At 38.4% G+C, this 26378-nt stretch overlaps 1 protein-coding gene and 1 long non-coding RNA gene across 2 annotated transcripts; one reads left to right on the top strand and one right to left on the bottom strand.

The window, feature by feature from the left end:
• The first annotated feature begins 3488 nt into the window (after positions 1-3488).
• LOC124292001 lies at positions 3489-6354 on the top strand. The gene is made up of 3 exons (XR_006902339.1): positions 3489-3550; positions 5865-5948; positions 6172-6354. It is a non-coding gene; the product is annotated as an uncharacterized LOC124292001 (long non-coding RNA).
• Positions 6355-22247: 15893 nt separating this feature from the next.
• Positions 22248-25268, bottom strand: LOC124291985 (the record flags this gene model as incomplete). The annotated part of the gene is made up of 2 exons (XM_046729063.1): positions 22248-23345; positions 25233-25268. Coding segments are annotated over 2 exons (1134 nt in total), but the record flags the coding sequence as incomplete, so codon positions are not given.
• Positions 25269-26378: the final 1110 nt, after the last annotated feature.

Genomic DNA, 26378 nt, shown 5'->3' with positions numbered 1-26378 from the left:
ACCGCCTCCGCCTGAATGGGGAAGAACATGTTTATTCTAATGAATCACATGTTGTCACATATAGAACACCCAGATTCAAATAGTTTTACATGTTCATGCTAGTTTTAGACTCCATCTGTGATACTTTAGTTATTTTACTGTCCTTCGTTGACAGGGTTTTATATATTATATGTATGTATTATAAATTATAAATTTAGAACTAGTTTTAGTCACGATATGGCTGAAATATTGCCGCTGTGACTTTAAATCTTAACTCACTCACTCACAATAGAACACCCAGATAATTAACAGCGGCCGCAACACCACTACAACAAGATGTCCATGAAAAATGTAAAAAGTAAAGTGTAAAAAATGGTGATATTTATATAGGGCTGCCGTGGATGGGCAGTGAGTGGATGCGTTGGAACAGTGTTGGACGCAGCGGCTGCAACACCACTACAACGTCGAATTAAGTCTCATTCTATTTTTTTCCGTATTCCTAAGATGTTCATCTACATTTATTGTGGAGACAATACCTTTCTATCTCGTGTCTAAGTCAGTTGGGCAGTGAGTGGTTGAATTAGTGTTGGTAACACTGTGTAACACCGTGTTCATGTAAAAATTACATTATTGTTCACTGTGTTGTATTAGAACAACAGAGTTAAACGTTTGGAAACACGGGACTTTTTCTTGTCACGGACTACTTAAAAGGTACATGAACTTGTGACCTCAACCTATTGGATATGTTTTTGCGACATGTATTTCTTTTCTGTAATGTACAGTTGCTATAGTCATTTGTTAATCGTGGAGCCAAAGGTTCGATTTTGTTTAACGCATAGTGTGAATATGTATTTTCAATTTGAACCGAAAAGTACAGACTAAAAACTTTAAAATAGTTAACGGGTACTTTTATTTGGTAGGCGCCCAGGAAACATTTTACTACCGTTTGTGGTTATTGAGTGTACGCACTGATGAAACAATTACAAATTTATTCTATTAGGCAACTGGAAACACGAAGTAGGATATTCTAAGCATAAATACATTTATCTGGGTACCGCGCACGTGCATTTTGCGTCGCGCATAGAAAACAACAGTTACACGGAATAACACGCGCGATATGAGAAGGTGTACCACTCGATAAATATAGTCCGCCACTGCGGTCTCTGAACGAGACCCAGATAGCATTCCGACGTTGGCCCAACGTTGGCAATAGTTGGCAACGTCGCGGTCGGATTTCATACGTTGGCCCGACGTTGGCCCAACATCGGGGAAGCCTCGCGGATATTTTATTAAAGGGACGCTACTCCAAACTGTTAGCTTTTCCCAGAGGGCGCTCACATTCTTCGAGCAGACGACGCGACTAAGCTGGGCCCCGTCTCGCATATCGCAATATACGAGCCGGTACAGGCCAAAGAGACGATGGCTGAGAAGGCCTACGAAAAGCCAACATTGACAATGTTATGTCATTTTCCATTGGTTGCTATTTTTAGACGACCGCGCTGTCCTTCATCGGAAGACGTCCAAAACACATTTTGTATCGTTTTCAAAAATCGGTCATGCAGGCGCTTGAAAGACCTTTGAAAATCTAAATTGTTCATATTTTCTGGAAACTTCTTTTTCAAAATCTTACTTTCTGTTATTGTACATATTTGATATTAATATTCACGAAAAATAATAGTAAACGTAAATATTCGTTTTATTTGCGTGAAAGGACCGTCGCTTTTTAAATGCACACCCACATTTCCCCTATGCGACAAAGATTTTTATTATAAGCTTGTCAGAAAACTGTGAGCGAATAAAATCATCTCTGATGTATGAACGACACAAATATGCAGGTAATTTATACATGTGGACATCGGTCGAGGCACGCATACAAATTAAATCTCGTATTGCAAATATTCTAAACTTTCCTCGCGGATGACGTTAGAAAGGTATGTGTGTCTTAGAGTGGGTAGGTGTGCCAACACTGGCACAAAATCAGTAGTAAGGCGGAAAATGAATTTATAATATTTTGTGGCGATATATAAGTATTGAATTATTCACTTAGAAAATGCTGAATGTGTCCTGAAGACACTTTAGTACAGCAACAAGAAAACTTTTGAGGCGATGCATCTTTGTTCATCAATTTTCACCAAATATTATATCAACATGGGTAGGCTTTTTAAGCCAATATGGTCTTGTCATCAATACAAAGTGGTTATATGAAATTGAGCAATATAGATAAGGTGTGAAAACGAAGGCGCAGCAAACTCTACTTGTTTAATAATGTAAACAAATCATCACAATTCAGATCTTATACTGTGTACTTTATAGATTTATGAACGTTTGATAATTAGTTGGTTTGAACATGCTTTAATAGGAAATTGACAATGTTGGTGTTGTTTACAAAACCTCGTACCTTTAGACAAGTGTCAGGAGATCTAAATGTATTCTACATCTGAACATAATGTTATAGTCGGAGCACCGTAGATCCAATGCAACGTTCACATTTCAGATCCTATGAAACTGCGTCACAAAATACTTCCGAATCCAGAGGTACTATTTTCAGTAATTTCATTACATTTGAAGATATGGCTAGTACTCCATTAATAATGATGCAAAATTAGTCAAAATACATCTACAATAACAGGAGAATATGGGAATCTAAGAACTAAATTATGTATCAGATAGGGCCATCAAAATCGCTATTACGTGCTTTCTCATGTAGTACTTTGTCATCTTTTCTTATGAATTGTGCAACTATCAAAACATATCCGCTCACATTGTGGAATTTTGTATTAGTATAGTTTGGTTCATGGTGAACAAACCATAACGAAAATATAGCGTCCATATCCACAAAAAATTCTCTTCAAGTATTCAGAGTTACATTGACCTAGTGTTAAGCATGTGGGAGTTATGACCCCTTATCATTATACGTGTATGGCCTCTCTGTCGTCGTTTGACGTCATAGAACAAAATCCTTTTTCGACATTTATTGCGAGTCATGTTTAAGATTGAGCGTATACCGTCATGCATAAGCACACACACCCATTTCATATATACTTATGTCGTTCAGATATCAGGCTGTATTTTCTTCGCTCACACTTTCCGTAACGATGCCAAATTAAAAAAAATCGTAGCACAGTGCTTTCATCAATACACAATCAAAAGCGGAGATATTTACTGCTTTTTAACGCATAACAAAGATTTGGACAACATATAACAGTGTCTATTTTCTACCGCCGAGGTAGGTGCACTTATATTTAATACCAGCGGATAGGAAATTTAATATTTTACATTTCTATGTAATTTTATAGCCATACGCAGATCCTGGACCACGTATGCGCAATTCTCGCACTACGTTCATTTTTCAAGTGTTATGATTCCCAGATCTTTCTTTGCGACGGAATCCAGATTGATCAATCCGGATGTGACGTCAAATAAACGAGCAGAGCGTTTTAAATGGCAGCCTATACCGGCTCCTAGCTTTGTCGAACGTTAGCGCGCGCAAAGGGAGCCGGGAACCAGCTTAACGACGCGACATGATCACAAGCTTGGCCATCGGAGTACAGGTTTCCTCGAATATATAGCGGTAAGTGTTTCATTTGGTGTTTTTATTATGTTCAATTCTATTTCCGAACTGTGCCCACCGAAAAACAGTCATGGTTCATTCAGAAATACCAACGTGAATGATTATTTACTTGAAATTGAAAACATGTCATGACTGTTAAATGACCACATCGCGGTTCTCGGCTAAGGAAATTCATGACTGAAACCCAATAAGTACATGTATGCGATCACACTGGTGGCTTTGAAAATGCAGCATTCCAGCATCAAAAGAAAATCGAGCTTGTCAGTATCAATTAGTTCGTTGTGATCGAGAGTGCATATAAGTTTAAAGGTCACATGCAACCAAAAAATCAAACATAATTAAAACACAATTATCACTTCTTCATGACATATAATATGCATTGCTGATTATGAAAAAACAAATAAACAAAATTATAAGCGTATAATCGCAAATCAAAAGTGCAATATTTTGTACTTGGGTTTACCTCCCTCGAAACGAAGCAGCCGGGATACCGAACCCAGTCAGAGCGGGTGGGTGTGCACTCAAGTGTAACGGCTGGTTCATTAGCAGATGCCGCCTTCACGGGTCAATGTGTGTGTATATATAGAAAGTGTGGTTTTGTAAATACATGCTCATTTTTTTGTGTATAACATTTTGCAATCAACAGACATCATAACATGTCATGTGTTCAAGTATCACACCTGCCTTTCTGTGTAATTACATAATGTGACAGAGACCGAACTCGGGCCATAAATCAATGCGTTTTGTTTATGGTGTATAGCCTGATTGGTGTTAAGTTCAAATTGCATGTGGTCAGTGATGGCAGTTGTGTATTGAATATTGTCATTAGCAGACAGGCAGGCAGACACACTGGTGTCAATAAAACAAGACATTGAGTTTTGTCTGTGACAGCGACATATCTATATCACAGTTAGAAATTGTGTCAACGCTAAATAATGACATTGCTTTTAAGTATCGAACTGAGAAAGTGACTCGGTAAGAAGAATGTGTGGTGAAATAGACAAATGAAATTATATAAACAGTTTATTTACTGTCATAACATACAAAAAGCTCGCGCCTGTGAGATATCAACAAAACATTATGAAACTAGCTCACACCAAAGCCTTCACCGAGTATTCACCAGACAGCCCGCTTCCAAGTTGCGCGAACCTATTTCACTGCGCACGTGCTATGAGCGCAGCCAGCTGTTGAAACCCGTATTCCCCAGAAAAGTCTGGGGAAAATTAGTGAAACGTTTGAACTCCGATTTCGCGCGTTTTTTTTTCATCGCATTATTTTTCAACTTTATCAGTTGAATTTGCATTTTTGAGGCTTTTTTTCGGTAAGTCCATACCGAAAGGTAACAGAATCTGCAAAGTTGTGTTTTACGTTGCATGTGACCTTTAAAGTTACAAGTCAGTGAGTGACCCTCGCCTGCTCGCTGTATTGCGCCGGAGATCACGAGCCGTCCATCCACCTACATGACCACTGAATGATCCCGTATGTGGCATTTGTTATATGATGGTTGATTGTGGCAACGGTAAAAAATATTACAGTTACAGTACCAGTCATCCATACATTCGTCGTGCGGAGCTTCACTGGTGTAAGCGAATCGCGAGTTCAGTTTCGATCACTGTCTGGACGTGTACAGACTCGTGCCCGTTATATTCGGACACTTCACGTAATTTCTATAGGCTAACATGTTATTTCAGTGTAGCATAAATAATTTTCACGAAGTGAGTTTAGGATGGATCTTTTTAAAATTTGACACTCAGACAGGCAAATGTGAAATAAGCTTGGCTCTGCCCACATAATTTTAGTTCAATTTTCCGACCACTATTTAAATAATTGTTGCCAATGCCATTCGATAAATAAGCAGCAGAAAGTATGTCATCGTAGGTAAGATTATTCCTCACGAATGTGCAAAATTTGACTAGCATCTTACCAAAATTAAATCAATGAAAATTATTTATGCTAAACTGAATTAACACGGATGTCTATGGAAACAAAGTCGCTTCAGTATGCCAACACATATACATGTAGTTGATACGACTGCATTGCTTTTTCGACTTTTATGATATATCATCAAAGCTATGCTATTTTACAAATTTCCCCAACATCTGAATAACTACAAAACATTTTTTATTTTGCATTTATTCTATATTTGAGTTACCAGTTTTAATAGAATGTAAGATACAATAGAAAGGTAAATTTACTTCTTTACAGTAATCACCATATCTACTTAAACTGACACCAGTTACATCATTCTTTTCAGAAATGGGGTTAATCTATATTGGTTAAAGTAAGAAAGTCATAGCTTGTGGTTTCTGTGCAGGTGATGTTTACAGCTTGTGGCAGCATATTCCCGTGAAGTACAGAACATGAAGGAGTGGTGACAACTGATGTACCCATACAAAAGGTATGTACAATGCAAAAAAATGGAAACATCTTCCAGAATGAAAATATCTAAATAAAAACTTAATTTTAAAACTTGATATATCCAAATCATTTAAGTACTTTTCTCATGTGATTCAGTGACACCAGATATCCGTTGATGTTTTAAAAAGTAGCCAATGTTTGTTTCCATCAATAATAGATGTCTTGTGAAGTCATTAGATGTTTATGTCATTTATTTTTAACAGAGGTCAAGGCACAAGCACAGACCTTGTATACAGATGAAGATCTCCTGTGATTATTTCTTTCTCCTCATCTGATAACTGAAAATATAAGGATGCCCTGCAACTGAAAATATAAGGATGCCCTGCCACTCAGTCCAAGTCCTGACTTGTAATTTAAGAAATAAATGAAGATCATCTAAACCAGAATTATCTTTTGTTCATTTTGTTGCTGTCATCATCAAACTTTTAACTGATCAAGAAAATGGATTGTGGGGCATCAGATGCAGATTTTGCTGCTCTCACTCTTGCCCTTGGTGTTAAATGTCTGGGGTAAGGCCAAGAAAAATTTAATGTTTCAAATCATTGTGTTGGGATTTTTTCCAGGGCCTGTTGCCTAATGGTTATCTATTTAAAAATGAACTATTTTTTAAAATCGTTTGTGATATATATAGACTTGAAAGTTGTTTTGAAATATGCATAATATTTTAACTAATTGTATTCAGAAACAATTTAAATTTTTCTTGAGCCTACATAAAGCTGTCCAGTGGTGTCCAGCAAAGACAGAGAGAGTGAATTCAACTTAAAGAATGTATTGCTTGCTATGTGATAGTATTGCGAGATTAGTACAAACATTTCAGGGTAGGTAAGAGGTATTGAGGAATGAAACAGACGTTGATCCAACATTGGGCCAACGTTTGTTTACCAACGTTGGGCAACGTTTCTTTGCCAACGTTGGCCCGACGGTCACGATTACGTTGGGCCAACGTTGGTGTCCAGCGTTGGGCCAACGTAAGTGGTGACGTTGGGCCAACGTTGGCCCAACGTCAGAATGCTATCTGGGGAGTGACGACCACCGAAGAAGCCGAGAGAATCATAAAAAAGTAAGAGGAAACACCTTGGCTAAGGTACTTTGTCTTGAATGTAAAATATTTTGGCATACCCTAACTCTAAGGATCGTAAAGGGAGCAGTGAGGGCTACGCCCGGTAAAGTGCATTCTAGCCAATATTTTTATTACGATAGCATATGGTTACATAACGTCGCCGAAAACAGGTGAAACCAGGTGTAACCGGAGTGGTTTGGTATATACCACAAAGGCAAATAGTTTTCGTAGATGTCAGTTTAATGGCAATAATTGAAGAAGGCCCTGTAAAAGAATAAATACATTGCATCAAAATACGCTACAATACTTCATGGGCCAATACATGTGAGGCTTAGCAATAAGTGCTGTACTACAATATAGATCTGTTATAAGGCGAAAATGCGTACGTGACTCAAGAAACGTATTACAAATCTATTATTAAGAATTGCGAGTATTTGTTCATAAAATCAATACTGTTTCTGATGGGCAATAAATCAAGGCAGAGAGAACAGGATTACTGTCAGTAACAGGACAGAAACGTAGCAATCAACGGTGAATCATCGATTAGTTACAGTAATCCTCTGATCACGAGGTACGACATGAGACCATGGAATGATATAACTTTAAACGAATCAGAGGGATTGTATTTGGTCATGTGACCAGGGTGGAGCAGGCTCGAACACCTTAAAAAGAAACCGTCAGCACTAGAAAGTGGTGCGGGTTACAAAGTCAGCAGAACGTTCGCATCGCGTTCGATCAGTTCCATATCTGGTGAAGAGCTTGCCCTATCCTGTCCTGACCACGTCACCTTGTAATGACGAAAGAGATCGAGTAAAACTATGTGAGTATAGAACCTAGTGTTGAGTTATTCCTTGTATGCCAGAGCGCCAGTACATGAATGCAATGTTGTAGTTAGGAGTCTCGGTCGTCAGACCTCTCACTCCTAAACGTAGAAGCCCCGGACGGACCAAGCGAGTATGTAACTTGAGCTTACATCACCCCTGACAATGCGGAACGGCCATCTTAATAGGTAACTGGTAGTAGGGTTTACTAACACCCAAATCCCGGTTACGACATGGTGGAGATTGCGGGTTCTTCTTGAACAAAATGTTTAAGACGATCCCTTTCGCTGTTTTTCTTATGGTCGTTCTTACTTTTTTATTCCTTTGCATTGACGTTTGACGGTAGGTTCCCTTTTCGCGGCTGGGATATGTTATCTCCAGTTTTCCCTCAGGATATTTGGAATTTTTGTAATGCCTCGTGGAAATGATTCAGATTCATCTACGTCCTATGACAGTCCGGTCCAATCTCATTCCATCACTTCTAACATTTTTACTAATCCAGTCCGACTTGGCATAACACAACCACCGTTTCACCCTCTATCTGCTCTTCGAGACATCTCTCTATCTCTTTCTCTGGAGGATTTAGACTTGTCACTTTTCAGTAACGAACTTCAGCACCAGGCCGGTCTCCCTGATCTGTTCTCTTTAGATTTGTCATCATCTGTCAATAGTTCTTATTCTGCCCCTGACTTCAATATGGGTGACTCCACTTTAATGCCAGAACATTTCACAGGTAGAGACACCTCTCATGCTGCCGAGTGGCTTGACCGTTTCACTCATTTTAGTAACTTCAAAAGGTGGACTAATGCGCAGAAAATTGAGGTTTTTCCCCTGTTTTTAAAGGACGCGGCATATCTATGGTACAGAGATCTGATAGCATCGCCACAGGAAGAAATTCCCCATTTTGATGAGATTGAGAAATTGTTCAAGGACAAGTATGTCCATCCGACTGACCGTTGGGCCCTTTTGGAAACTTTTGTGAGTCGAAAGCTTTCCCCTAAGGAAGCTATAGATACTTATTTGGCAGACTTGACCGAAACGGCTAGCTTGTTAGGAAAATCAGACACAGATTTAATGGACGCTTTTGTTCGGGGATTAGATGACAATACCAGGCGACATGTGTTAATGAAACAACCAACTGTGCTAAACGAGGCAGTCTCATTTGCGCGACTGGCTAGATCGGTCATTCCCCAGTCTGAAGACAGTACGGACGTTATGCTCGCAATAGATACGCTGAGAGGACAGATTGCTGAACTTTCAGCACAGCTCGCTCCAGTATCGTCACAGATCAATACTTATGAGTCCCGACAGAATCAAAGTCCCCTCTTCCCCAGACGCACTTCTGGGCAAACAGATCGTCCGTGGCAGCCGCCACAACCTCAGTTTCAGCAACAGTCGTATCCGGACCAACAGAACCAGCAGCGACGTCGACCCCAGTCTACTAGGCCAGACTACACTCCAGGAAGGACCATGTCAAGGGCACGCCAGTGTTATCGCTGTGGAGGTGAGTATGATTTTTCTCATTCTGATTTCTGTCCCGCACGGAATATACAGTGCCATCTTTGTCAAAAGACTGGACATTTTCAAAGAGTATGCAGGGCTAGGTACCAGTCAGGTAGCCCAACTAGCAGATAGCAATTACAGTCAAGACCACGCAGTAAATATTCTCATTGTGCTGAACAAACGTTCGACCATACTTATTTGAAATCACAAGTTTGTAATTCTCCTTGTTACAACCAGCCTATATTTACATCTAAAAGTGACAATAGGCTTAGAATTCAAGTTGTTTTAGGAGAAACGTTAGTTTCATCAATCGTGGATTCAGGCGCTGGTTCTAGTGTTTTAAGCCTGGAAGTTTTCAATGATTCAGGCCTTTGGAACGAAATCCCTATTCAAAAGGCAGATGTGCCATCCATTCAAGGGATTAGTCAAAATATAGTGCCAGTATTTGGACAAGTTGTACTTCCCATCACTATTGGTGATTTTCAAACAGAACAATGTTTTCTAGTTGTTGCAAATTTTGAGTCTCCGATGATTTTAGGCTTAGATTTCTTGATACGTCAAGAGGCTGTCATGAATTTTCAATCTTGTACTTTGGCTATTCAAAATGGTTCAACAGTTGTTCCAATGAGGGCAAATGGTACATTGCTACCACCTGTTGCTGGTAAACAATCAAAACCTACGGTGTCAGAGCAAATACTTGATAGCTCGCGGCAAGACGCCACAGTTCCTCCCCAATGCAAAATAGAACATTGCCTAGGTTTCACAGTTCAATGTCGACCAGGAAAACATGTGCATACCGTAGATATTCTGTCATGCTTTCCGTGCACAGCAAATTCAGACAATTGTCTCCCCCAGTCGGATAACTACGACAAGATATCGATTCCAATGGCAACAGATATAGCATCAGATTTGTATGATAATAGCTCACTTAGCGTAAGCTCTGTCCCCACAGGAGATTACTTCGAAGCTTATCGGCAATATGACGTCTCAATCCATTGCCACATCGTACGTGCAAACGACGACGTTGTGACAAGCGTACAGGAATGAAAGTTCCTGGCCACGCTAAACGGCATAAAATGGTTGTCAGCCACAAACATAGGCCAACTAACCCATTTCCAGTTGTCGGTCGGTCCAATCACATCCATAAACTACTCAGATATGATAAGGATACGGATTTGATGAGCCCCACTGCTCAAAGATTAACCACGAACAGGCATAAAATGTCACCTTGGATATACAGGAATACTCTGTATAGCAAAATGCATTCGAGCGCGTAGAATATTCAGTGGAAAGAAATACTACAGGATTCATTAGAAGACCTACACTGTACATGAGGTTACAGTTGATCACGAATACAAATTCCCTGAAGGAGATTTAAAATTATATGATACTGAAGTCGTTTAATGAGAAACGAAAGCGTTAGAATATTTACCAAAATATTTGAAATATTGTTTCGGAAAAATTGTTATGATTCGTTCCCTTTTTAGTTACAGCACTGCAAATATCATGCTGAGGACTGATCACCCACACATTGATTTTGCATGTGTATTATTTCAGGAAAATAACTAGTTGATGCTATATGCATGGAGCACAGCTCATATCGATACATGCTATAGGTCATTCTTATGATGTTACTTGATTCAATTGTCACAAGGTTACAAAGATGTAGAATCGTGCATATATGTTGAAATGTGTGTTGTTCTTGTCAAATGTCTTGTTGAATATATTCAGAATACTTCGACTGCATACAGTCACGTGTTGGTTGATAATAAATGAAGAATACATTCCTATTCACGGGTTGGTGACCAAACGCTGATAAGGTTTGGGTCACGTTGCATACTATTACTTGATGAATTCATTCCTGGGTTACTGACCACAATGTTTAGGTCAGGTTGCATATATACCTACTACTTCTACGGGAAGGTTACAGGTCGCGCTGTCCATAAGAGACATTGTACATATTTCGCGGACCATTACAAAGCGTTTCGCTATGCGTGTATATACGAGAAAAAGAAATGAACTACGATCCAAAGAGATCTGACGATAGTGCGTCACATGATGATACGATATACTTACAAATACAATGATGTTCAATGAAATACAGTGAAATTTCATTCTTTTCGAAGACATACGGTGAAACACGATGATATTCAATGAAAGACGGTGAAATTTCATTCTGTTCGAAGACATACGGTGAAACACGATGATGTTCAATGAAATACGATGATGAACAATGAATTACAGTTACATGACTCGAAAGGAAGTCAAGAGAATTCAGTGGTTATACTGTACGGATACAAATATACGTTCCATGAAGAGAAATGTTTTGGTGAAACATGTTGATGCAGTATTTACTACTACTATTGATGTATGTTGCTTATTCGCACGGTTACTTGTGTGAGATTACCATTACCTACTTGTGACAATTGGTATCATATTTTTCAGATACAGGCAATTTCTATTTACAGGAAAAGTCTCGAGATGATTGATTCTCATGATTGCTCGGTTGATGAGATATATATATTACTTATTTTCACGTTTATATTTATGTTCATAATCCCATTCTTTATATTTTAGCATTCGGGAGACTCCTTCGATCAGTATGGCGATTGTTTGCATTCAGAAAAAAATGTATTTTGTGTATACAAAATTATTCAATTTTGACATTTTTAAAACAAATGAGTGCATGTATTCCAATATAAAATGACAGATTTATCCAGAATGCGCGATAGGACACATTACCAAAACGTTTGGTACGTCCTCATTACCTCATTACAATGGTTATTCAGTCGATGTAATAGATGGATGTATAAAACAGGCGGAAGAAAAGTTCCCCGCTACTGAACAGTGGTAGCTAATGACACTGGCATATTGATTCTGTACATTAATGTTCTATACACGGATTCTCCTACAAAACGAGGAATTCTTTCATTTATTGGATCAATGGGTCGTTCACTTTTTGGCACTGCTAGCGTTGAATATTCAGAACGACTGGTGCAGTATATGAGACAATTGTAGTAGTATGTAACTAATATTTCTCGTGGTTTTTTAAAGTTTGTCAGATGTCGACAGACATGTACATGTCTAAAACAAATGCTCGTATTTCATCCGCTCGTAATAGTTTTGTAACAAACCATAGACACATTAATAAGGAAATTGCTGGACACATACAAGATGTGGGGAAAAGTATGTTCATTTCTATGACAATTTTGTTAGATCGCCTTACATTCCTAACAACTATTCGACAAGAAATTGTTTAAATGTATTTGGTAATTAAACAGTTAAGTCATCACCATTTGAGTCCATCTTTGCTCCCAGTTAAGGAAGTAAAGAAAGCTTTAACATGATTCAGAAACGTCTTAATGTGCAATATCCGTTGTTTAACGTTGCTCATTAGATCCAAGTTATAATTATAGTTAACGTGCTGTTCATTGTTCTCGGACTAGAGAGTCAATTCTAATTTCGCATATTGTTCCTATTCAAACTCATTCCACACTCCTCGATGTACATGTATATCGAATTAGTTCATTCGGCTTACTTATTAATCAATCAAGTCACGCAGGTTATGAATTTACCTGATTATTTGGCTGTTGTAGAAACGTACTATCACTATATTGAATGTTCTACCCGAGATTTTCAACACAGACGAATTTTATACTTGTGTCATGTTAAATTTAAATTAAACGGGCTTCGTTCGATGGCTCTCGAAATCGAACCAGGCCTTATTCTTTTCAATGGCATAAAATTATTATATTAACTTTCATTGGTCCTACTGAGAAGTGTCCAGCTTGTCAGATTTGTATATTTAAAATTCCTTGCCATTTTGCGTTGAAACTCGATGAATTCGATATAAACATGAGCATTCATAATTGTCTGAAAACACAACTTCAAAATTATAACAAATTATCCGTTTACTCATATCGGAATTTTTTTGAAACTTTTCAAAAAATTTATAACTTACCTTCGAAAATTATGCTTTTAAAAATTATACATTTATGACTTGATAATAACGTGACCATCCGAAAAAGGACAAGAAATTTCACGTTGATTTACATCTTACTTCCCTGTGTATGAAAGAGCTTATAATCTTTTATATTTGAGATGATGGTCTCACTATTCTAATTTCCCGAGACTTGACATTATCAGCCGGAAATCCTCTCACTTTTTTTCCATATTCAACCGGAATTCCTTTCCTAATACTTACATTTTGATTTTTCTTCTCTGCGAATTCCCACACATCACAGTCTATATATTTGTGTGAAGATTTATATCAGTGGGTTAAAAGCTTTTCTTCCCACTAGACAATATAATTAATAGGCCTCCAACAGTGTGGGGCAGCTTTCTCGTTACCTCTGACATAATCCATATCGGAGACAGCATCCTGTCCATCATATTAAAGCTACCTTAACCTCCCAGTTTTTGCCATCTGGCATGTGTAGACAAATGCGACATTTTCTTTGTCCTAGTTGATATTGCTATACGTTATAATTCATACTGTGATCAAGTGCAACAAGCAACTAACACTTGTCAGTACGGTACATTGAGCACTAGAGATTATACAATGGCTTAGGATTTCATAGGTGATGGTATCCGATAAATACTCCATGTTCGGAAGTTGTATTAATATTTTGTGTTCTGCTTTCATATGCCATCATGTTTTTGTCTCTAATATCACTATCGAGTCACCAGAGGCATATTCAGTCATATAGTAATACTCATTCTTACAACAATATTGTAATATATATACATTGCCATAGAGATAATAATTGTATTCGGACTGCCTATCTCACATATTATGGATAGCCAGTAGTTACATACTATAGATTATTCTCCAGTTGCTTTTCCTTTATATTACTTGATAAGATCAAATTGTTTCGGTGTTTCAATGTATTCCCTCACACATTTATCTATGTTGTTCGTTCTCGTCTTTACACCACAAAGCATTTCTTGACTGCTGTACCTTAATTGTTCATAGTCATATCGACGGTTATAGATTACGTCCATGCATTTTATACTTCGATCTTGTATCTCTTTATGTCATTTCCATATTATGAATATGACAAGTAGGAACTGGATGAGGCGTCCTACAATTTTGCATTTGTACGTCAATATCGTACTTTGTCTGAATAAGCTTATAGTATTTTGATACTTACCTCCATCGCAGTGTGTCCAGAAAAGATTGAGGTCCTTCATAATGGCATATGTCTCCATATTTTAACACACTGTTTACATTCGCTTCATGTCACAAATATGTTGGATTTGGCTTAACACTTTTTCCCAAGTGTTGCAGCTCCATAGCCGGCCCACGTTTTGTTGGGACAGAAGTCAAGCACTTCCTCTACTGTCGTTGGATTCCCGCCACCATCAATCATCTGACCTCACTTCATTTGGTGACAACCACTATACTCCGAGCACAATTGTTGCAGCCGCCATACGCCACAAGATAGTATGGTTCATATAAACGCCTTTAACATCGCTCGTGAAGTTGTTCCGCCACCTACCTATGGCAACATAATTAGACATGGTATGCTGATTTTCGGGCACCAACATGTGTGCCCATAACATTCTACCAATGAGCGGACACTTTTTCATCCTACCACGTGGCTCCATAGCACAATCGTACTGTGGGATTTTGCAAGGCTGTGTGTTACGTCATTGACTCTTCATTGTGTGTTTAGTCACTGACATTTCATTGTGCAGTTCGGTACCAATGCCGGACAGCTCATGCTGTGACTTTTTCTGGCCAAGATAGTGCCAGTGAATCCGTTTGGGGACCGATGACATGTGAACTTTTGTGAATGATCAGACCATATGTGTTCATACGAAGTGACATTTAATCGTCTTTTATTACTTTTATGAACTTTAACGGAATAGGATTGTCTTGTGTTGTGTACATGCTTTGTGGTATTACGAAGTAACATAGGAGCCATTTTCTTCCCCTTTTTCGAACGCAAGTTAGTGTCCCTTGGGCATGTTTGCCACTTTCACGTTTTACACAAGACGTCTTTCAAAATGATCCACATATCCCATTCGAGTTCCGTGCTCCTGTTTTGCTTCTTGGGTAGATTTTGTTGTCTTTCTATACATCGCCTCCATGTTCTCGTGTTTACTTCTTCCGAGCTGTGGGCAGCTCTTGTCCACAGGCGGAGGATGTTATAAGGCGAAAATGCGTACGTGACTCAAGAAACGTATTACAAATCTATTATTAAGAATTGCGAGTATTTGTTCATAAAATCAATACTGTTTCTGATGGGCAATAAATCAAGGCAGAGAGAACAGGATTACTGTCAGTAACAGGACAGAAACGTAGCAATCAACGGTGAATCATCGATTAGTTACAGTAATCCTCTGATCACGAGGTACGACATGAGACCATGGAATGATGTAACTTTAAACGAATCAGAGGGATTGTATTTGGTCATGTGACCAGGGTGGAGCAGGCTCGAACACCTTAAAAAGAAACCGTCAGCACTAGAAAGTGGTGCGGGTTACAAAGTCAGCAGAACGTTCGCATCGCGATCGATCAGTTCCATATCTGGTGAAGAGCTTGCCCTATCCTGTCCTGACCACGTCACCTTGTAATGACGAAAGAGATCGAGTAAAACTATGTGAGTATAGAACCTAGTGTTGAGTTATTCCTTGTATGCCAGAGCGCCAGTACATGAATGCAATGTTGTAGTTAGGAGTCTCGGTCGTCAGACCTCTCACTCCTAAACGTAGAAGCCCCGGACGGACCAAGCGAGTATGTAACTTGAGCTTACATCACCCCTGACAATGCGGAACGGCCATCTTAATAGGTAACTGGTAGTAGGGTTTACTAACACCCAAATCCCGGTTACGACAGATCTATAGAGGGGTTTCAGTGCCCATGATGCAATACGCGGCCGCAATGTTGGTTGTCAACCTTGGAAGCGCGAAAAGTAAACAAGTGCGATATTCCACCTGATGCCGATATGCCCGTTTCATGCGCGGTGTTTAAATGTAGTAATCGTGCAACCCGAGACAAGAAGAGATTTTTCAGATTCCCAGCTATTATTAGTAATAGCAGGGAGACTCTATAAGGGGGAGTGGTCACTCCTCGGAAAGCTCCTAAGCTATGCCTCGGCTCGTCACGTGACCAGTGTAGCCAATATGGCGGCAGCGTGGTTTTTAAGATTGAGCCCGGTTTATTTTCAACAGCTGATTACATACGCTGAGTGTTGTGACAACTGAAAACCTACATGTAGAAGATAAGTTACCTATTCTGTCACTTCATTTCAAGTCAAATAATTGTTATTAGTGTCAGTATAAGTACAGTAGCTTTGTAGTAAAGTTTCAAGTGGGCATGTTGTAGCTCACTGGCTTCAATTCTCAGTACACAGCGAAGAAAGACTAAATTATATCGCTAAAAACTTCTTTCACATATTCGTTTAATTTTTAGAAGGGAAATATACCTTTAGTTGAAAGGTGTTTGCAAGTAATAGTGATAGTTTTATAACTAAAAATTTGTTAGGGTGTATTTGAGGTGTGTGAAAAATATGACATATCGCCGATCTGCCATTGAAATACTGCAGGGCGTTGTTTGAGTGTTTCTAGTTAGTGTTCAAAAACATCTTTCACATACACCTTCAATTTTTATGAGGGGAATATACCATCAGGTGAAAGGTGTTTGCAAGTAATAGTAATAGTTTTATAATTTTAAAAAAATTGTCAGGGTGTATTTGAGGTGTGTGAAAAATATGACATATCGCCGATCCGCCATTGAAATACTGCAGGGCGTTGTTTGAGTGTTTCTAGTTAGTGTTCAAAAACATCTTTCACATACACCTTCAATTTTTATGAGGGGAATATACCATCACGTGAAAGGTGTTTGCAAGTAATAGTGATAGTTTTATAATTTAAAAAAATTGTTAGTGTGTATTTGAGGTGTGTGAAAAATATGACATATCGCCGATCTGCCATTGAAATACTACAGGGCGTTGTTTGAGTGTTTCTAGTTAGTGTTCAAAAACATCTTTCACATACACCTTTAATTTTTATGAGGGGAATATACCATCACGTGAAAGGTGTTTGCAAGTAATAGTGATAGTTTTATAATTTAAAAAAAACTGTTAGTGTGTATTTGAGGTGTGTGAAAAATATGACATATCGCCGATCTGCCATTGAAATACTACAGGGCGTTGTTTGAGTGTTTCTAGTTATTGTTCTAAAACATCTTTCACATACACCTTTAATTTTTATGAGGGGTATATACCATCAGGTGAAAGGTTTTTGCAAGTAACATTGATACTTTTTATTTTGTTTTGTTTTGGTTAGTGTGTATTTGAGGTGTGTGAAAAATATGACATATCGCCATTGGTGCTTGTGATGCTTGAGTGTTATAGTTCTAAAACTTCTTTCTTTCTTGTTGATCTTAGTATTTGACAAAACTGGAAAGGTGTTTACAGCGCTTTGTGATAGTTCTAAACTTTCTGTTCTTGAGGGGTCTGTGACAGTGTCAGTTAACATTCTGTCAATGCCCATGTCATTCCACACATGCAATAAGATATCTGAATTAGTTACTAATGTAAAAACATGTTTCAAAGTAATTTTTTATTTGAAAATGGACAGCTGATGTTAACATATGTGTTCTACCGATAGTTTTGTGTTCTTTGACATGTTTGGGGAGGGATGGCCGTGGTGTATCATTTATTCTTTCATTCATTCACATATGTTCTTTTTCTTTTTCTTAATTTCTTTCATTCATTCACATAAAATTCTTGCTCTTAATTCATTCATTCATTCATTCATTGTAAAATTCCGACTGATACAATACACTGGCTGAAGTACTGTTAAACGCAGCCGAAGTTGCGCTGGGACCGAACCAAGTCACTGTGTGCGTTGGAGCATGACGAGGCACACGTTAATTAGTACAAATGGTAAAGAAAGCAAGCGAGTGACCTATCCCTGTTGTAGAGTATCCCTGGTAATAGTGATGAGAAAACAAGAGATCTCAGTCAGAAACGGCGCCGTTTGTGGTTTGCAGCTGTCAATCGGGAGGATCTTGCATTCAAGGATACCAAATACATGCGTGTGTGCAGCGATCAGTTTGTTGGTGGTAAGTACAATATGTGACTATGGCCGGTAACTCTGCGTAATACGAAAGTAGGTTCGGTTGTCTTACTAATCAAACTCGTTATCCTGTCAGTAGTACTAAGTAGTATGACACCGATAGAAGGAATTATCTGTCTTTCCAAACCAGCTCTGGCGTGACGAAATTATTCGTTTCTGCGTCGACATGATCAATTCAATACACGAATTTTAACCCGCTTCGCTGAATTATATAAGGCCACAATATATGAAATAGTCCAGGTGATCTGTGACATATCAGGCTAAATTGAGGCTGTCACCGATAATTTAACAGTAGGAACATGCCTGAACTCTGCATGCCTCCATACTGCAGTACAGTTATGCAGTTAACACCACAAGACAATAATTGTGTAATATTGTGATGATGACGATAATAATCAAATAATCTTCTCCGGGTTCTCCTTCGGCCTTGTATCAGGACACCCATCCCGATTGGATACCAACTTTGAAACTTGGCTATGGCAAGGCTGACAATGACAACAAGGGTTCTCGTTTCTCCCGTCTGCAGGTAAAGTAAGGGGACCGTTCATAATTTATGGCTGGGGGGTGATGGTGATGATTTTAAGGGGGGTCACCCATTTTGATTTTGTTCTGAGGAGGTAAGGGGGGTCAGCAATTTTGTACACAAATTTCTTGGGGGGTCATCAATTTTGTACATGGAAATATTTAATAATTAGGCTTACAAAATATGGGAAGGGGGGTAATTGATTTTGTACACAACATGCAGAGGGGGGTCACTTACTTTGTGCATAATTTTTAGGGGTGCCAGTCACATTGTTCATGGTTCTCCATAAAAATCATCATCACCCCCCCTGGCCATAATTTATGAAGGGTCCCTAAACATGTTTAATATTTTTTATGTATGTATATTTCATATGTTATTGACTTGTGACACTTAATTAAATGAAATGTTTCTGTCTTTCTGTTCATTTTGAAATTCCTTGAACATTCAAAAGAAGTCAAATTGAGGGGTGCAAGGTTAATTGATTTTTGCTGTAGTATGTAACACAGATATTCCCCTCAATCTTAAATTATTTACATCATATATATAAGGTTTATTGTAAGGACTTGTGTTCTTTGTCATTTAGGAGCGCAAGGAAGCATCAAGACTCCGGAACCTGCAGTTTGATCTTGAAGTTGAAGAGGAACTTTGTGAGGCAGAATCAGACATTGAACCAGTAGATCAAGAGCATGATATTACACCCAAACAGGAACTTAAAAGTTGCAAAATTGAAACTGACATTCTTAAGTCAGAAATGAATCTTTAAAACATGAGAATAATCTACTTAAGAAGACAGTTCATAAAATGAAAGCAAATAATACTGAAGACTTTGAAGGTGATGATGATAAAGTACGATATTATACTGGTCTGCCTTCGTTTGTAACGCTAATTGCATTGTTCAATCTTGTATCATATGGAATTAGTCAGTCTTCACATTTCATCTCTGACAAAGTTTCAAAAGTTAATTATTACATTAATGAGACTCAGACTGAATTCACCCACTCTTGACCTAAGTTACAGGTTTGGTGTCAGCAAAGCTACAATTTCCAGGACATTTAATCAGGTTATGGATGTCTTGTACATCAACTTAAAACAACTTGTGTTCTGGCCAGATAGAGAGGATTTATGGAAAACAATGCCAATGGTATTTTGGACGCAGAGTGTCTGTTATTATAGACTGTTTTGAGATTTTTATTGATAGACCATCCAATTTGACAGCTAGAACCCAGACATGGTCAACGTACAAGCATCATAATACTGTAAAATATCTTATTGGCATCACTCCCCAAGGTTCTGTAAGTTACATTTCTGAGGGATGGGGAGGTCGTGTTAGTGATAAGTATTTAACAAATAATAGTGATTTCACCAATCATCTTCTCCACGGTGATATAGTATTAGCAGATAGAGGCTTTGATATACAAGAAATTATTGGTTCTGTAGGAGCGGAGTTAAGGATTCCAGCATTTACACGAGGTAAACCACAGTTAAGTGGCACTGAAGAAGAGGAAACAAGAAAAATTGCCAATGTAAGAATTCATGTTGAAAGAGTTATTGGTAGTGTCCGTCAAAAATTCATGATCCTCAGTAGCACTATTCCCATTGATTATCTAATGACAAAGAATAATGAAACTGATCCATTACTTGACAAGCTTGTCCATGTTTGCTGTGCATTTACCAGCATGTGTCCATCAGTTGTTCCATTTGAGTGAAGGCTACTTATATCTTGTGAGACTTACAAAAGATGAAAAACATAAATGAAAGGTCAAATGTGTTTAATGTTGGCATATTTAGCACTCGGTGATACACCCACCTTGACATGTTCAATGGCGACTAGAACCACATTGTAGTTTGCATCTGATATACTATTATCTGAAAATTATGTAATCTATGTTTCTAACATGACCATGATCAATGTTGTTCACTCCAAGTTTTAAAAAGGTATTATTTGATAACTTCATCATTAATGATCATAGATGTGTTCAGATTGAATTAATTTTAAAAAGTCACTGGCAAGGAGGGCTAATTATGTAAAACTGTCGCTTGCCCATATCATACTTCACAGGCCCTGCAAAATATCAATATCAGCATGCACATTGGTCAGGCCTGGTATTATGCTTGGTAATTACAGATGGTTGGTTATTGTCAACCCTTTGAAACAATACATTTGTATTGTAGTAATGGTTCCTAACTTCTTTTACGCAATGCTGTTAACATTTTCTATATAGTGATCTTCGTGTGGCAAGAGATAATATATATCACTAAACTTTTGAGGACAGACTTTTAACACCTTAATCATGTTAATAAATGACTTCATCATATTCATGTACATTAAACAAAGAACAAATTATCTGATATACTGAACCAGTTGGGATAGCTTTGCTTTAACAGTATATTACTGCCCCGATTCACAATCAGCTAGCATTTGGCTAGCAGGCAAGTAGCTATTTCAAACACTGTGATGTGTTGTCATTATTCAAGCAGATCATATGTCACAAAATTATTTGTAAGTGAAATCACATCTTATTCAAATGACTTTACTGATATTTTGTTTCACACAATAATTCAGCTGCATAATTATCCCAGCAACTATTGATGTCATAGACCATTTCACAAACCAATGGAAAATATTTCATACACAAGTCTATGAGTTACTGCTCAAATGTACAATCTGTCAATTATAGTAATAAAACTATTCTTAATGTGCTGAAACATTATCTGTGATTATTTTTGTTCTATGTTGGCCTTGGTGTAGTGCCAACAAAATATGACATCAATATCATTTTGAGAACAAGTTCAATAAAAGGGTGGTGTGTCATCAGACACAGAACAAGTTGCTTGGTGTCAGCGAGGCTTGAGACACATAAGTAAAGTTATACTGATAAGATATTGTTCTTGAAACATCACACTTCACTATTGTGTTTCCGCTTCTTTCTTGTGTTATTTGTAGAACAGTGTTTACAATACCATTTCCCTTTCGGTTTTCGCACAAGACCAACACACTTGAAGTGAAACCATCTGACTGTACATTCTTTCCCATCACAGCCAATATACCTCCTTCCATCTTCTGGCTTCTGGCATGTACAAAACACTTCCTTGTCGACTCTTTCTTCAGCAACCCTTGTACATGTGTTCAAGAAATGACGTGCAACAATCTCTGGTAGAATAATGGATGTGAAGAACTGCATTGCATGATCAGCTACTGGTTTCCAAAATACCATACAAGGTGTAATTCTTTCCACAAATATATCATTGTTTGTCCAAACAACAAAGTCACAATAATCATGATTAGTTACAAATAGCTGTGTTTGCACCTGGTAATAATACTGACTGTCCCTTTTTTAATTGCAGTGACCCATTAATCTCCTCTAAGTAAACTATGTTACTATCAACAAAGTCATCCTTTGCACAGAATGGACACTTAATCTCAAGACAGCCCCTTCCACAACAGCTACAGTCAACAATACCATCAGGAGTTGCCCCAAGATGTGGATACTCACAGCTGAGGAATAAGCCACATTCCTCAACACTGAAGTTATGGTGACGCTCAGAAGACAATTTCTCATAGGTGTCCCTAGCTGTTACTTCATGGCTACATCCCCATCTCGTAGCTGGATTAGAAAACTTGACCTCAGTCGGGTAACAGATGTGGCGAAGTAAACTCCTCGAAGGGTCAGACAGTGATGTACGATTGACACTCTTCATCTTTGATGCTGTTATACGGCCAGCCCTGAACTGAAACCAAACTGGGGAACACGCTTGGTTTCTTGTTGCTGCTTCAACTGCTGAAACCTCCTCTGCTGTAATGTTTAGTTGATTTATAACGTTGTGACAGTGTAGTAAATAATCATTGTATGGGATGCCAACCATACTTTCATCAAATGGTTCAGTGATCACTTGAGGAAATTGTTGTTGTAATGGTACAGGTACATACTGATCACTGTAATCACTATGAACCGCAAGACAAGATGGTTTAGCTGCATTAATAGTGCGAAGGAAATTGTCAAAACTGACGGTAGATGCAGGTTTTAACTCCATGATATGTTTAGCACTTGATGAAGTCGAACATGTCCTAGAACCCTCAATTAACAGGTCAAGTTTCTTTTTCAAAGTCTTTGATGAGGTGAAATCAATCTTTCTTAGACATGCATAGTTAACCTTTTTAAGAGAAGCTGGAAGTTTCCAGTATGCAGGTTGCTGTGTGACAGTGGCGGTTTGTCTTAATCTCACAATAGCTTCAACAGGAAACATCATACTTGCCACATGTGAGCATGATTCACCCAAACCTGCCATACAGTTACAATGAGCTGATAAAACTGTGCCAGCATCATCAGTGATAAACCAGGGCTGCAATGGAGCTTCATTCAAGTGCTGGGAATGCACAACCTGTGAAAATACAGTGCAGGAATTAATTTTTGTTCAGACATAATGCTATATGATATTAAGAAATTGATTGAAATGTGGCAGTTTTACTAAACCAAGGCTTTTCATCGCAGCACACTGAAGGCAATTAGTATGTACAAAATTTTATTAACACACTAAAGACATTTTGGATTTTGTATCAACATTAACTCTACTGTTAAATCAGTGTAAAGGTAATTAAAATATTGCTGTACTCTACACAGGTTTGCCACAGATGACGAAAGTTCAAACTCCATACTTTCCCTGACTTATCCCTGACCAATTTGATTTTTCACTGATCAAAATTAAAAGAAAACAAATAAAATTTCGGCCTCCAAACTCCCCCTACAGCCGACCTTTCTATTAATTTTACTTAAGACAAAGTAAAATATTTAGACAAAATATACTCCTCACAAAAAGTTAAGCAACACAAATTTGTAGTCTCATTACATTTTCATTTATTGAAATTTCAAATCATGGAATGATGCAATAGAAAGGTTAAATATGTATACACACGATTAACAAAATGAAATGAAATGGTATTGAGCAATAATAGACTTACAAATCATCAAAAGCATGTACTCGTGAAACAGTCGTGCAAAATGTGCTGCATTGATGGAGCAAAATGTTAACATTAAGGTTCAAGTCAGTTTTGGACAGTGAAGCAGTGTTCAGTAACGCGTATGACCACCATGAGCACAAATGCAAGCTTCTACACGCCTTTCCATTGACCAAATGAGCCTTTAAAGTTGCTGTTGTGGAATGTTCTGCCATTCTCTGTAACTTCTGCTCAAGGTCATCCAGAGTCTGGGGTGCACATGGAGACCGTGAAACACGACTTCCAATAATGTCCCAAGCATGTTCAATGGGATTAAGATCAAGTGACCTTGCAGGCCAGTCCATATGTGTGATGTTGTTGATCTAAACAACATCGCTAACAACTCATTCTCGCCATTATCATCCATGGACGGGCATTATCACCCATTAAAATGAAGTTAGGACCCGCTTGTTGTGCCAGAGGAATGATTACAGGTAGGTTTACAATGATCAGGGTGCATGTGTGAAGAGTGGTGCACATTCATCCCACACATTTTGCATGTTGTTTCTGAGTGTGGTTGTGTTCGGGTTATGTTGTCAATGTTATCAGATAAATTAATTTGACAGTCACTAAAGGTTATGTATTCTTTGAATATTTACCTTTCAGTAACATGTCGGCAAAAATTGCTATCGAAATTGATAAAGATATTACACTGAAAATACTTGTTGCTTATTTTTTTGTGAGGAGTATAATCAAACAAACACAGAGATCAATCTTACATCAAGATGAAGTGTATGACACAGAAATATTACCTCTGGCAAACTCTGACACATAAGTTTTGATTTTCTTTTTTAATTTCAATGTTTTCATTTTAAAGTCCTGTTGCAAGATTGAGGATCACCTCCAGGAAAAGGGTGACTTTGTATAGTATGAAATCTTACTGGTAGAAATACTGACATTTTCAAAAAAAAAAGAACACACAAAGAACATAGACATTGATAGTAAGAGGTCAAAAACAGTAGCTGGGACAGTATTTGAGTCAAACCCAAACATAAAAAGTTCAGCAGAGAGCTTGAGATTGAATATTTGGTCACATTTCTGTGTCCCCAGTCCCCGCCACATTTCTGTGTCCCCAGTCCCGGCAGTAAGTGAGGAGCCGTAAGTGACGTCATATATATAGAGAAGCACGCGAGAGCGGGCTGATCTCCGTTAGCAGCCATTTTAGACGAAATTAGAGGTCAATTCAATTGAGGCGCAGATTTGTTCTTGTAATATAAGGTAAGTGAAGCGTTTCGATATTTGTTATCACGCTGTGCTACATCATGTTAACTTACCTGTTTTGTTTGGGAGTACTGCACTTTACCGGGCGCACTGTTTCAGATTAATTAGCGTTGCTGGGGTTCCCTAACCCTAACCCCTAACCCTAAGGATCGTAAAGGGAGCAGCGAGGGCTGCGCCCGGTAAAGTGCATTCTACCCTTTTTTGTTTATTGTATCGATTAGTATCCAAGGGTAATTGAATGGACCAAAACAGCGATGTTGTTATTTGCTGGAGCAAACAAAAAATGGCGTCAGCGTGTGCTCGCTTCGACGTAAATATGGCTTCTGCGCATGTCTGTAGCTAAACTTCCGGGGACCCGTAAAGTGCAGTCTACCCAAACTATTTACTTACTTTTGACATCACGACATGAATGGCCTTTCCATCTTGGACGGATAAATGCACATATGTGACGATGCCACGTACCCAACCACACACAAATCTGTCATATTCTTCCAGACTCCTATAGTTTCTCATATCGGATAAACTATAAAAAGGACTAGGGCTGAACACCAGATAGTTCACGATGTCGACATAGTTTGTTGCCGACAAATACTTGTGGTCGTCACTCCAATCCGATCTGGGAATCCTGTACGGATCTTCGTTGTCTATCACAATAGTCTTCTCGATATATCGTATGCGAGATGCTTTATCCAGTAAGTTTGCATAATTCTCCATGACAGATGGTTAGATGACGGACTGAAGCAGACAGACGTATGCGTAGACGATAGTTGCTAGTGACGCTATCGTTGCTGGGGACGCGAATGACAACCAACATGGCGGCGCGCACGGAATCACGGGATAACTCTGAAACCCCCGACCCGCTCTCCTACCCAGAGTTCCATGCAGCAAGCCAGCATAGTACCTCTGCCACAGGCCAGAAAAATGTGACGATTCGTCACATCTTGCAATGTCAATTCAATATAATGTACAGATTTCTTTTACTCTTTTATTTTTGACGAGTCTGCACATCTAACTAAACATCTTTAATAGAATGGTTTAGTTTCACTGAGAAAATATCCAAAAACATGTAACACTATTTCGAATTGCGTAGCGATCCTTTGTTTACATAGGTTCTACGGCTCCACGTGCTGTCATCGAAGCCGACGGAGAGCAAACGATGCAGCCAGTTTGATATCTAAATATGTACTGTCATAGACCTA

The sequence above is a fragment of the Haliotis rubra genome, unplaced genomic scaffold (assembly GCF_003918875.1).
Source record: "Haliotis rubra isolate DU_JTF1 unplaced genomic scaffold, ASM391887v1 Scf504, whole genome shotgun sequence".
NCBI classification, from domain to species: domain Eukaryota; kingdom Metazoa; phylum Mollusca; class Gastropoda; order Lepetellida; family Haliotidae; genus Haliotis; species Haliotis rubra.
The sequence above is the reverse complement of the archived record's forward strand: the minus strand, read 5'-3'. Positions and strand labels throughout refer to the sequence as shown.